This window comes from Microtus oregoni, unplaced genomic scaffold (assembly GCF_018167655.1).
Source record: "Microtus oregoni isolate MIOR12 unplaced genomic scaffold, Mior012 000032F_ref0000030, whole genome shotgun sequence".
NCBI classification, from domain to species: Eukaryota; Metazoa; Chordata; class Mammalia; order Rodentia; family Cricetidae; genus Microtus; species Microtus oregoni.
In genome coordinates, this window is record NW_024543091.1 from 4,862,629 (window position 1) to 4,876,814 (window position 14,186).

General features: G+C 34.0%; 1 protein-coding gene across 4 annotated transcripts in view; it reads left to right on the forward strand.

Moving 5' to 3' along the window:
- LOC121465938 (pleckstrin homology domain interacting protein) overlaps positions 1-13,649 on the forward strand; it is a 120,096-nt gene extending 106,447 nt beyond the window's left edge. For 2 of the 4 annotated variants that reach the window (XM_041679361.1, XM_041679360.1), the window contains exons 36-41: positions 1,537-1,689; positions 2,347-2,510; positions 2,952-3,211; positions 3,750-3,947; positions 8,161-8,790; positions 13,415-13,649. In XM_041679361.1, the coding sequence (XP_041535295.1) occupies positions 1,537-1,689; positions 2,347-2,510; positions 2,952-3,211; positions 3,750-3,947; positions 8,161-8,790; positions 13,415-13,458 (1,449 nt within the window). In that variant the 3' untranslated portion in view covers positions 13,459-13,649. Of the gene's footprint in view, positions 1-1,536; positions 1,690-2,346; positions 2,511-2,951; positions 3,212-3,749; positions 3,948-8,160 lie in introns of all 4 variants that reach the window. The other 2 variants (XM_041679363.1, XM_041679362.1) reach the window with 2 other exon arrangements.
- Positions 13,650-14,186: the final 537 nt, after the last annotated feature.

The window sequence follows — 14,186 nt, forward strand, 5'->3', positions numbered from 1 at the left end:
CAAATTTGCTGTAGTTTCAAAACATGATTTACAATTTACTTGTTGCTATTAGTTGTTTTTGTTTTGAGTCTTAATCTTTTTATCTAGAGATAAGAATATTAACCCTATGCAAAAACAAATGATTCCTTGGGATGTGGTTAAGAAAGAATTGAAAACTCACTCTAAACCAACTGAGGAGGATTTGCACTCTGATTAACAATCTAGAATAATTCCTTCCATAACCAAGGTCATTTTGTCTCTGGTGTAAGAGAGATATTTCCTTTATGCATAGGCTATGCATGGGCTTAGAATCTAAATTTATATTTTGGTGGTATACAAAATGAAATTATAAAACCTCTTTGAGTAAAATATGGAAAGGTTGGGGGGAAGTAGAAGACAAATCAGTAAGTGGGAAGAAAAAACAGTAAAAACTAATGTTCATTGAACTTATTAAGAAAGTGTGTATCTATCCATAATAGAATTAGAGTAAAAATCATGAACAGGAAAATTTCCAAGGAATATGATCAAATTGGTCTGGAACTCATAGTCCTTTTGTCTCTGCCTCCCAGTTCTGAATTACTATACATAACTACTCTATCAGGACCAGTAGTACATTTGTGCTTAGTAAGTGACAAGTCTGTAGTAATTAAAAAATTACCTCAATGAAAATGAGTACAAATTGAATATCATAATTTGCAGTAATGTAGGGAATTTTTAAATTCTAAATTTTAAAACTAAGGGTGTATTGCAGTATATCAGAACTCTTGAAATCAATAATGTATGTTCACTTGTCAGTATAGGAAAGGAAGAGTAAATGCAAAAGGAAGTGGGAATGAAATAATCAAAAGCTGAAATTAGTGCTGTTAAAAAGGTTCAGTATACTCTGTAGTACGACATTACTAGTTGTACACTGCAGTGATCATTAGCTCCTCTTTTATCTCTTGTTTTGTTCCATCTTATTGCCTTATTTTATATCTAGAGTGCAGGCTTTTTGATATCTATTTATATTTATTATTATTTATTTAAAAATACATAATTAGGTAAATTCTGAAACTTGGAAGTTGCTCTAACTTCAAAGCCTCTGTTTTGATGGGATGTTTTGGGGAGTTATAGATTTTTTTTTTCATATTAGTATTTTGCCTTCATGTATGTATGTATGTATGCCATGTGTATGTCTGATGCTTGCAGAATTCAGAAGAGAGCATTGAATTCCCTGATCTGAAAGGATGATCATGAGCCACCGTGTGGGTGCTGGAAACTGAGTCCTGGTGCTCTGCAAGAACAGCAAGTGCTCTTATCTACTGAGCCATCTATCTATCCCCACTTTGATTGTATAATTCTTATATTTATATATTGTATCATTTTTATACTTTTATAGTGCTTCAGTGAACATTTATTAGATTTATAAGTGAACTGAAGTTTTTAAGGTTTTACTGTTGTTGGTTTAACAAATGATTATTAAAGTTTTGTGACTTAACTTCTAGAAATCCTATGAATTCCTGTGCTGGAAAAGGATACTTTGGTAGTAATACTAATGCTATTTTCTTTCTCTCTTAGGACTACAGAGACATCATTGATACGCCAATGGACTTTGCTACTGTCAGAGAAACTTTAGAGGCTGGGAATTATGAGTCACCAATGGAGTTATGTAAAGATGTCAGGCTCATTTTTAGTAATTCTAAAGCATATACACCAAGCAAAAGATCAAGGGTATATCATCAGATTATTTTATTTTGTTCAAATGATGTCAAATCTCTGAATATGTTTTTACTTTTTATGATGACCTGCTTTCTGCTGTGCTTTTTTTTTTTTTTTTTGTGATGCAGACAGATGTCATTTAAGCATTACTATCATTTCAGGAATAGTTACTTTTAAAGACAGTATGATTGTCTTGTTAAATAGAGCCTTTCTGGGCTTAACTTTTTTACCTAATTCCATATTAATGAGTAGAAACAGTTGATAATGAGTTGTAAAAGTTGAGGCTGCCACTTACCCTTTGATCAGAACTCAGCTTCACAAAATAGGCAGTACAAGAGTGAAGAGATCATATTGATGATAGTCTTAGGTGGCAAGGGAATGAGTTTCCAATCTTTTGGGATAGTTTATGTATGACAGAGTTCACAAAGAGGAATTCTGCTGTTCTTCTAACATGAGTCTTTTCTGTTAAATCTCAAATGTCTAAATTCAAAATAATTTAGTTGTAAAAAATAGTTTACTTTGTATCAGAAGAGACTGAAAAGAAATACAAACACCAGTATTTAAATTCTAGAAAATTTTACAAGAAAAATATTTATAGTCTTTACTAAATAGACATTTTCTTTTGAAGAATGTTAAACCAGTTTTATGGATGTTTTTTTCTCTCTATAGATTTACAGCATGAGTTTACGTCTGTCTGCTTTCTTTGAAGAACACATTAGTTCAGTTTTGTCAGATTATAAATCTGCTCTTCGTTTTCATAAAAGAAATACCATACCCAAAAGGAGGAAGAAACGAAATAGAAGCAGCTCCCTTTCCAGCAGTGCTGCATCAAGGTATTTAGTGTCTTTTAGATAATATTAGCTAATCTGTGACTTTGTCGTCCAAAATGGCAGAACTTGGTAATGCTTCCTTTACTAGTCCCTATATTGCGGAAGGATAAATTTGACATGCAAGTTCCTATGGTGGAGGATTTTTAATCTTTTAAACTAAAGCTTTACTGGTGTAAGTGCTTAAATTCAAAAGCATTTTTAGGATAGTTATGGCGTCATGCTTTCTGCCATATAACTGTAGCATTTATGATGATTCTTGACTAAATATTCACTTTTCAAAGGCTCACAACCATATGAAATCCACTATAAATCTCATATTTTAACATATTTCATGATATTACAAATATTGAATTGAACAATATTATAAAATTCTTAATATATGTGTGGAGAATTGTTAAGTGTGTAACTGTTAAGACTTAACAGTGTAATCTAATCCTATTACAGCCCTGAAAGGAAAAAAAGGATCTTAAAACCCCAGCTGAAGTCTGAAATATCTACCTCTTCATTTTCTGTACCTACACGATCAGTACTGCCAAGACATAATGCTGTTCAGATAAATGGTAAACCAGAATCCAACTTTGTGGTTCGGACGAGGAGCAACCGTGTGACTGTAGATCCAGCTATCACTGAGCAGCCATCTACATCATCAGCCACAAAAACTTTTATTTCAAAAACTAATACGTCTGCAATGCCAGGAAAAATAAGTAAGATTTAATCACAATTTCTACATCTAGGTGTAATTTTTCTCTAAGAAACACTTTTATTTTTCCATGCGTTTCAGTAATTACCTGAAGCTGCTGTTGTTTTCTTTATTGTTGTTCCTCTTTTTGAAAAATTGGTTAAATGAGAAGAAAAATTGAGGTTTAGGGATATTTTTGTAGGTCAGAACAATAACAAACTGTTAGAGACTGCCAAATATAAACCCTAGACTTGCTAGCAGTTTGCCTCCTAATATTAAACTGAGGAGCGAGCTTCTATAGTTGGACTGTATTTGTTAAAATTTTCTTGTATTTGTTTCTTACTATAAGGTAGATTACTGGGCTTCTTTAGCGCGCAGGGGCTTTTGGTTACATCCCAGCACAACAAAAGAAAGATTTTGTGAAGAAGCCTAGCCTTAAGTATCCCTCAGTTTTTGTCCTCTTGGCTAATTGAAGCAGTTCAAGTTAGAAGCAATCCCAGACCTTTTGCTTATTTTGAGTTCACCAAGTCTTACCTTCTGATCTTTTTACATTTGTGTTTTAGTGCTAGAGAATTCTGTGAAACATTCCAAAGCCTTGAGTACTCTTTCAAGCCCTGATCAACCCACATTTGGCCATGGTACGAGGAATAGCTCTGCAAAAGAAAACATGGAAAAAGAAAAGCCTGTTAAACGTAAAATGAAGTCTTCCGTACTCTCAAAAGCATCTACACTTCCAAAGTCATCATCTATCATCGATCAAGGTAAAATGTTACTTATATACATGGCTTTTCAGTAGAGAGACTGAGACAGGAAGATCACAGGTCTGAGGGTAAGCCAACATAATGAGTACCCTGCCTCAAAAAGAAAAAAAAAGTAAAAATAAAAATGTTACTTTTATATAGTAGGTCCTTCTTACAACAAATGTTTTTTGTAGGCATTAGCCTTTAATTTTGCTTTGTGGGATGTCAATTTAAAAGTTAAAGTTTGTAATCTTATAAATCTAGTAACTTGCAGCCTTGTATCAAAAGCAAAACATTTTCGTTAAAAATTTTAAAGATTTTAAAAAAATCTATATTGAAGTAAAAATGTATTTTAGAATTAAAGGCTTCAAATGTTGTTAACTAGTTTTAAAAACCTGAACAAAGACATCCTCCAAATTGGATTTTATTAGCCCAGTTTAGCCTTATTCACATAATATAAACAAAAATGTAGAACAAAAATATAAACTGTTACTACACCAGAAGTCACAAAATAAAACACACTGACCTTTACTAAATGGTAACTCACTCGTTCTCTCTCTCTCTCTCTCTCTCTCTCTCTCACACACACACACACACACACACACACACATTTGTTTGTTTTGCTTTATTTATTTTCCAAGATAGTGTTTCTCTGTGTAACAGCATTAACTGTCCTGGTAGACTCTGTAGACCAGGCTGGCCTTGAACTCATAAAGATCCACTTGCCTCTGCTCTTGAGTGCTGTGATTAAAGGCATGTGCCACCACCACCTGATCCCCCCTTTCTCTTTCCTTGTTATACTTCATCTGGAACGACTTTAGTCTCTAAATATCTTTACCTTCTTCCTTCTTTGGATGGTCTTATTTTTTCCCTCTCCTTGTTTATCCCCTGTTTTTATCTTTTAACTTTTGCAATATCATCTCCAGGAATCCTTAAAATTTTGTTTTTCATTTTATATGTTTGGATACATGTATGTTTTATGAACCACATGGCATACAGTGCCCATGGAGGCTAGAATAGGGGTCAGAGCCCCTGGAAATGAAGTTGGAAATAGTTGTTAACCACGTTGTGGGTGCTGGAAATCAAACCCCAGGTCCTCTGAAAGGCAATCACTTGTACTTGCCATATGTACTTGCTTAGTGTTTTAATAAGCAGATGACTTTGATCATGGCAGTTTTGCATTTCTTAATTTCTTATTTTGAAAATTTAATATATTTATACAATATATTTTGATCATAGCCATTACTTACCCTACAAACTCTCACTATTACCTTCCATGTTTCCCTCCAAACTCCATAGTCTCCTCTAATACCCCAAGTCCAGTTAATACTGCCGTTGTGTTTGGGACCACCTACTAAGATGTCTACAGTATACTAGCAGCCACATCCCCAAAGGAAGTGATCGATTCTCTGCTGCAGCCTGTGATAACAGCTCCAGAATTGTATCCAGAGTTGCAGAAAAAAATATCTTCAGAGCAGCAAGGACATTAGGAAAATTTCTTTTCTATCTAAAGGAAAAAGACATTTACAATCTGAGGGTCTTGCTTTTTTTTTTTTTTTTTTTTTTTTTTTCCTGGTCTTGTTCTCTAGTTCCAATTCTCTAGCTCTAATTCTCTCATTCCAATTCTCTCCATCTCCTTTGTCACATAGCTTATATAAACACATTCAATAACAAACTTTTTAAATTGATTTTATTGAGCTGTGCATTTTTCTCTGCTCCCCTCCATTCCTCTCCCCTCCCCTTCATCCCTCTCCTATGGTCCCCATGCTCCCAATTTACTCAGGAGATCTTGTTATTTTCTACTTCCCATGTAGATTAGATTAGATCCACGTATGTCTCTCTTAGTATCCTCATTGTTGTCTAGGTTCTCTGGGATTGTGATTTGTGGGCTGGTTTTCTTTGCGTTATGTTTAAAAACAACTTATGAGTGAGTACATGTGATAATTGTCTTTTGGGGTCTGGGTTACCTCACTCAAAACAATGTTTTCTAGCTTTATCCATTTTCCTGCAAAATTCAAGCTGTCGTTTTTTTTTGCTTCTGCTGTGCAGTACTCTATTGTGTAAATGTACCACATTTTCCTTATCCATTCTTTGGACAAGGGGCATTTAGGTTGTTTCCAGATTCTGGCTATGAACATAGTTGAGCACATGTCCTTGTGGTATGATTGAGCATGCTTTAGGTATATACTCAAAAGTGGTATTGCTGGGTCTTGAGGAAGGTTGTTTCCTAATTTTCTGAGAAATCGCCATACTGACATCGAAAGGAGCTGTACCAGCTTACACTCCCACCAGCAATGCAGGAGTGTTCCCTTTACCCCACAACTGCTCCAGCATAAGTTTTCATTGGTGTTTTTGATCTTGGCCATTCTTACAGGTGTAAGATGGAATCTCAGAGTTGTTTTGATTTGCATTTCTCTGATGACTAAGGATGTTGAACATTTGTCTTTCAGCTATTTTAGATTCCTCTGTTCAGTGTTCTCTGTTTAGGTCTGTACTCATTTTTTTTTATTGGATTATTTGTTCTTTTGATGACCAATTTCTTGAGTTCTTTGTATATTGGAGATCAGCCCTCTGTCTGATGTGGGGATTCCCAATCTGTAGGCTGCTGTTTTATCTTATTGACCGTGTTCTTTGCTTTACAGAAGCTTTTCAGTTTCAGGTGGTCCTATTTATTAATTGTTTCTGTCAGTGTCTATGCTACGGGGTTTATATTTAGGAGGTGATCTCCTGTGCATTCAAGTGTACTTCCCACTTGAGGTTTAGTGTGGCTGGCTGTATGTTGAGGTCTTTGATCCATCTGGACTTGAGTTTTGTGCATGGTGATAGACATGGATCTATTTTCATTCTTCTACATGTTGATATCCAGTTATGCCAGCACTATTTGTTAAATATGCTTTCTTTTTTCCATTTGGTACTTTTTGCTTGGCCGATTGGCTCTAGCTTCTTATTGGCTAACTCTTAATCTTGGTTTAACCCATCTCCACTAATCTGTATATCACCACGTGGCAGTGGCTTACCAGCATAGTTTTGGCATGCCTGACTCTGGCCAAGGCTCCATGGTGGCTCCCTGACTCCACCCTTCTTTCTCCCAGCATTCAGTCCAGCTTTCCCTGCCTATGTAAGTTCTGCCTTTCCTTTAGGTCCAAAGCAGTTTCTTTATTTATTAATGGCAATCACAGCACACAGAGGGGATTCCCACATCAATACACTCTTAATTATCTTGGGTAGGGAAAATAAAAAGAAAGATTCTTTGTATGTCCAGGGAACATACTGAGATCTTGAGACTCCAGACTCTTCTATGATAATAGAAGTTATTGTGGTCACATTTATAGGAGATGAAATAAAAGCTAGAATTTTCCCAGTCTTTGTTGTCTGAATTTTCTTCTCACTGATGAAATGACTGGAAGGAAGAAAGTAACAGTTAATGAATGTGCTTATTTATTGTAAAGGTCATAAAATTAGTATGCTAAGAACTTTTTCCTGTGACTTAACTTCTTAAAAGTGATACTAAAGAAGTGAGTTAAACAATAAAAAACTTTGCTGTGATAAATTGCAAATGAACATGATCATTTCATGCAATTCAAAAAAACTTTTAATACATTAGAATATGTAATAAAGGAGGTAGACATGGAATTTCTACTCTTTGCTATCAATGACACCATTAACTTGGGTCTTTTATTTGTCTCTAAGTCCGTCTTTCTGTCTTGCTTAAGCATCTTTTCCAAAGGACTAGTCAGATGGGCCAGCAGGTAACTGTGCTTGCCCCACAAGTTTGGCAGCCTCATTTCTGTCCTCATAACCCATGTGAGAGTAGGAGAGAACTCCCTCCTAAAGGTTGCTCTCTGACTTCACAGTTGCATGGTGACTCAATTGTTACTCACACAAGTCATCATCATCATCATCCAAGTGCTCACAAATAAATAATTTTTTTGTTAATTGTCTTTTGTTTTCGAGACAGGGTTTTTCTCTGTATCTCTGGCTATCCTGGAACTCACTGTAGACCATGCTGGCCTTGAACTCACAGAGATCTTACAGCCTCTGCCTCCCTGAGTGCTAGAATTAAAGGTGTGCACCACCATTGTCTGACTAATAAATTTTTAAAAATAAAATAAATATCTAGGATCAATTCTTTTATTTTAGTGGAAGTTTTTTTTTTTTACTAAGTATTCTAGTGTCTTTACCGATTAGTTGGAAGGCTAAATAACATACTAAGTGTACTGTATTTCATTTTCAGGAGATTGTAAGAACAATGTTCTTATAGCAGGAACCATTCAAGTAAATGGCCATGGAGGACAGCCACCAAAACTTGTGAAGAGAGGGCCTGGGAGGAAGCCTAAGGCAGAAGCTAACACCAGCAGTGGTGAAGTCACACACAAGAAGAGAGGTAGAAAGCCCAAGAAACTGCAGTGTGCAAAGCAAGAAAACTCTGAGCAAAATAACTTGCCTCCAATCAGGACTGACATGGTTCCTTCTTCAACATGCAACTTTCTTTCTGAAACTAATGTTGTTAAGGAGGATTTGTTACAGAAAAAGAGTCGTGGAGGTAGAAAACCCAAAAGGAAGATGAAAACACAAAGCCTAGATTCAGAACTCATAGTTCCTACAAATGTTAAAGTGTTAAGGAGAAGTAACCGGAAAAAAACAGATGGTCCTATAGATGAGGAAGAAGAGTTTGAAGAACTCAAAGGCTCTGAACCTCACATGAGAACTAGAAATCAAGGTCGAAGGACAGCTTTCTATAATGAGGATGACTCAGAGGAAGAGCAGAGGCAGCTGTTATTTGAAGACACCTCTTTGACTTTTGGGACTTCTAGTAGAGGACGGGTCCGAAAGTTGACTGAAAAAGCAAAGGCTAATTTAATCGGTTGGTAGCTGGAAGTAAAATATTATACTTCAAAATCTGTGAAGCAGGTACAGTTAAGGTGTTAGTAGAACTAAAGTTTCTGCTTCCTGGCTGCTATGATGGATTAGGGAATGTTACAGTTTGACTTGGGTAAAAAGGAGGCAAAAAAGAAAAAAAAAGACAAATTTAGAAAATAATTTACGTCTTTGAATGAAAAAATCTATATACATATATATTTCAAATGTTTGCTATTTATTGCCCTTAGGTAGGTTATCATTTTCACATTCATTTCATTCATGGTTTGAAATTGAGAACCTGTTACAAATTCTTGGTTTATTTATGGAAGAGACAGTTCTGCTACACTCTTAAGTATTACTAGTGATAGAATGTTTCCTGGTAAAGTGAATTATTTTTGACCAAGTAAGGTACATTTTTACTGATGCAGAAGTCATGCCCTTAGGAAGAAAGCTATTACCCAGTAGCAGTACATTAAACGTTTCCTCTAAAGATAGCTTCAAAGTTCCCACCATTTGTTATCCTGAAGAATGTTAGTTGTAGGGTGTTCAACACAGAATATCTAGAGGAAGCTTTTATTTTACTCCATTTCTGCCAGACTTAGGAGAAAATGTATTGATGCAAAGAAAACATATCCACATTGGAAAACATTTGACTGTCTAATTTTTCAGACCTTGATTCTTATATCAGTCACTCTGTCTCTGTTTATTGTGCCAAAGACTGAGAATCAGTGCAGTGGAAAGTCTGTTTTTGACTGTCAGGACAGCATACACTTTTCAATACTGGAAAAGCTATATATTCTAAAGAGCAAGTTATTACAGGATTATGCTGAGTTGTATCTTTTTTTGGTACTAATAGTAGGGAAATAATGCACTGGTGGGTCCTTTGACAGAGATATCTTAGAGAAAATGGTTCAGTGGTTAAAGGATTCAAGGAAAATACAGGAATAAAAAGTAAGAAATTTGATGTTTACTTGATGTGGATTAATGTCATTTTTAAATTTCAGACATATCCAATAGGCTAAAATGCTTACAAAGAACCATGTCTGTGTGCGTGTGTATATTGATAAATGGGTGTGATTGAATATATATATATATATAAGTATATATATACACAAATGCATACTTAAGTACTATTACCCAGGTATACATTCTTTTTTCAGGATTTTTTTTAGATAGTAGTAGAATGAAAACAATTTTAAAATGTCATACTTTATAGTTTAATTTTAAGAAAAAGATTGGTTATTTTCAACTATTAAAAGTTAAAAATAGGCCAAATCACTTTTTATGCAATCATGTTTTATACATTGGTCTCATTGCACATTGTGTTTTTTCTGCACTTTTTACGGTATCCTTATCACGCTGGTATCTCAATATACACTCTAAAGAGAAACACCCATTTAATGATTGTGCCTTGTATTCTATTATTTTTTGCATCATTAGTAAAATTAAGTTGTCTATTGTAAATGATAACTATATGACTTAGGAGAATGTATTACTATATGTACTGCTATGGAAAAGGAGAGCAGTTATTTATTTGTTTATGGTACATTAGTTATTTTATACCTTGAAAACCAACGTAAATGCCATTTCTATTGTTTAAAATTACTTTTTTTAAGTTTTAAGAATGTAGTATTTTCTGAGGACTGATATGGTACAAAAAAATGTAACCAAAATTTTCAGATACTACATTTTTAAAGAGGAAGAATGGGGAAAATATATATCAGCATGACTGATCCTGATGTAGAGAATAAAGTCTTTAATTGAACCTTGGCAAAATATATAATTAGGTTATATAATTATTTCCTTGTTTCCAATAAGGATAAATGTTATCTGTCATTTAACTGTCTCGAAGAATGAAAAGTGATGCATTGGGCTTTTTAGATCATTTCTAACAAAATTTGTAGAGAAACCCTCCAGTGAAGCTTAAGTGAACCATTTTCCAGATCTTAACTGGATTGCTATGATTTTACAGTTGAAAAATAATTTCAAATTTTTTAGGTTTTTGTACATTTATTTTTTTCTAACAAATATATTGAACTATATAATTGAAGTTAAGTAGTTAACGCTTCATAATGCAGAAATGGATGACGTGTTATATAGAAAAAATGAGTCAATTTCACCGTTATTAAAAATGATAGTGTGTATGTTGGAAATTTAAGTCATTAAAGTAATTAGTTGCTTTTGAAGGGAATCTATTTGAAAAATGTAATTTCCTGATGTTATCTGCATTGTATTAGAAAAATAGACTAAAATCCATTTTTATAGAAAAAAATGTAGTTGTAAGGTGTGTTCAGTAAAAGAAAGCTCATACAGTCTTAGTGTGGAGGACCTCTTGGATGGTGCACAGATAGTTCCAACTTCTGAGCAATGAAATAAATATTTCCATCTTTCTTATAACAAGGAAATATAAGACACTGTATATTTATGACCATGTTTGGACATTTTTTTCAGACACTGGTTTCTTAGTAAAGCAAAATGACTTGGATCAGATTATTTGTAACTGAAACACTTAAGATATATTAATACCAGATACAGATTTTATATTTTTATAATTTAGCTTCTGTAGATTGTAAAAGTTGAATTAAGAAATTTAAGTCATCATGTTTTGGGTTTTACCACTTGGAAAAGTCTCTTTTGAGACAATAACATCATGTATGTTTATAGACCAGAAGGAATTGATAGCATTTGTCTTAGGTAAGCAATAAGAAAAATATCAAGTTTACTGAAACTTTCAGAAATAAAATGTGTTATGCTCATGGAACATAAAAAAAAATCAGTCTTCAGGCTGAGCTCAGTGGTGCATGCCTGTAGTCCAGCGTTGAGGAGATTGAGGCAGGACCATCAGGAGTTCAAAGTTACCTTTAACTGCAAACCAACTTCAAGACTAGGGCTACAACAGCATCAACACTCCCAAAACTAGTTTATATGTCTAATATTCAACCATTGTATTCTTTTATGCTATCCTGACTTCACAAAACATGAGTTTAATAGCATTTTAAATGTTGACACAGGGTAGTTCAAAGATTCCGTCTAATTACAATCTACCAGCCTTTGGAAGTGGAAATGTAGGTTCTTAAAATCTCACCCTTCACAGCCTTCTCTAGAGCAATCTGTCTCTACATATGAGTATACTGAAGATTAAAGGCCTTATTGCCATTGTTTTATTGCATTGTATTACTGTGACTCTAAAGACTGGATTACTACAGAACTGTCTTACTATAATTGAATAACCGTAGAGCATTCGTCGGGTGATTAGGCCACATTGGACCTAAGAGATTGACTGGATTTAGTTATACTTGGAAATTATGTAAGACCGTAAACAGCAAACACATTCCCTTTCCACAGAATTGTTAACGGAACTGTCCCTTAGCTGCAGCATTGTAGATTAACCAGATACCTTCACAGGTCTACTGAAATCAAATTTTGGCCCTGTGTGATGTTAGCAGCATTTGTATGATTAATTTCAGTCAGTATTGTTCTTCACATTCCATTTTATACACCCATAGCCATTTATAAATTTGTTTCAAATGTTAAGTTGAAAGGAACTGGTTTTAAGCTTTCTATCTAAAGAAAACAAATTGATTTTTAATATCTTGTTCACCTGAAATTTATTTTTAGTAGGTTGAATGGACCAAGGTACTTGTGTGATAAAGGGCTATTATCAGTGTTGATCCTATATGCAGGAAGTATACTATTTTAAAAGTGAGAATGGGCTTGGGAGATTACTTTCATCTAGAATATTACTCCTAATTTATCTAGAAGCTGTTGCTAACAGTAGTAGCTTGATTAGGTAATAAGTTGTCTTACACTAAAAGTGGAGAAGGTACATTTGTTTGCATTTTTTTAAAAAAAGTTCTCGATTTCTAGATGATTTAAACTAAAATTAATGCATTTACTAAGAAACTATTTTGTTTTTAATTATACTTATCAAAGTGCTCCAAATGAAAAAATCAATTTGAACTATGTACAGTACCCCAGGAAGAGGTCAAATTGAGTCAGAAAGACTGTAAGTACCACTGTGAGCGCTCTGGAGGTGAATGTGCACACATTACAGTGAGTAGACTATCGTGAGCTATAAATATATTTTTTAGTTTGAATAGCTGTTTTGAAATACTTTTTTAATGCAGATAAAAATATCAGGAAATTAATCTTATATGGCACAAACCAAATACATAGTAGTCTATGGATGAGTTTCTACATTTAAAGAGCTAAGAAGATAGGTTCAGGATTGTATTATAGTACATGCACTTACAAGGCAGATGCACACACATGCTGGTTACTTTCAAGGATGTGGGTGTTGATTTATCACAACAATAAATTAAAAAATAAGATACAATGTTACATTTTTAGACCATACCGAAACAGCAAGAAGAGACAGGTCTTAAAAAGTTATTAAGAAAACTACTAAATCCTACCATGGGATACTTAGATATGTGTAGGACATAGCTCAATTTTTAAAAAGCAACTGACCTAAAGGGTTAAAGTTGTAACTGACACATTTCAAATTAAAATTATGTTTATTTTGTACAGAAAGCAATGTTAAACACAAGCAAATCTGTTGTATGTAATAAGTGACAGAGTTTTTAAAAATTATTTAGCTTTATTGATGTTTTTGTTTTATTTTCTAGACCTGGAGTATCATGTCATAAACGGCAGTCTTGCACCGAGGTAGCAGGCCCTTTCTTTTTGTACATACTGATTCGACCTTTCTTTATTGTTCTGTGGACACTTTCTATGTTAGTTTTGATGCATAATTCTTGGAATCCTTTTATACAAACTAGAATGTATGTGTAAGAATTCCCATCCCTGCAATGTAGTAACTATAAACTTATTTTTAAATAAATAGAAAACTTGTTTTTCTAAGCCATTTTGTAGAGCCTCATGATTTCTTTGCTGTTTTATTTGTTTTGGTTAGTTTTGGGTAACATTAAGCAATTGGTACATACTCAGTAGGCAACTTACCAAAGCAATTGTGATATAGAAGCCATTATGTAAATTCTAGTTCATTAGAGGTTCCATTTTTCTGTCTATTTGTGAAATGTTAAAATCACTATCAAAGATTTCAAACATCTATTGTAATTCCAGAGTGACTAAAGGTTAAAAATAAAGACTCCTTTGCCTTTCTATGTGTCTATTTAAAACAGCTTTATTGGCTCATTGTACGTAAGTTTTTGCATTGGTAATAATTATTATATGAGGGCTACATGTCAAGAGAACATTTTGCATAAACATTTACTTAAAGGTGAAGTTTTATAAAGGCATTTGTACAGATTTGTGAGAATCCTGTTTTACAGTTTGGCATGTTGGTGCATATTTTAATCCCAGAGGATCAACATTCAAAACCAGCTGGGTTACATGAGACCCTGTCTCAAACAACAGTGCTTTTTTTTTTTAAAGTGC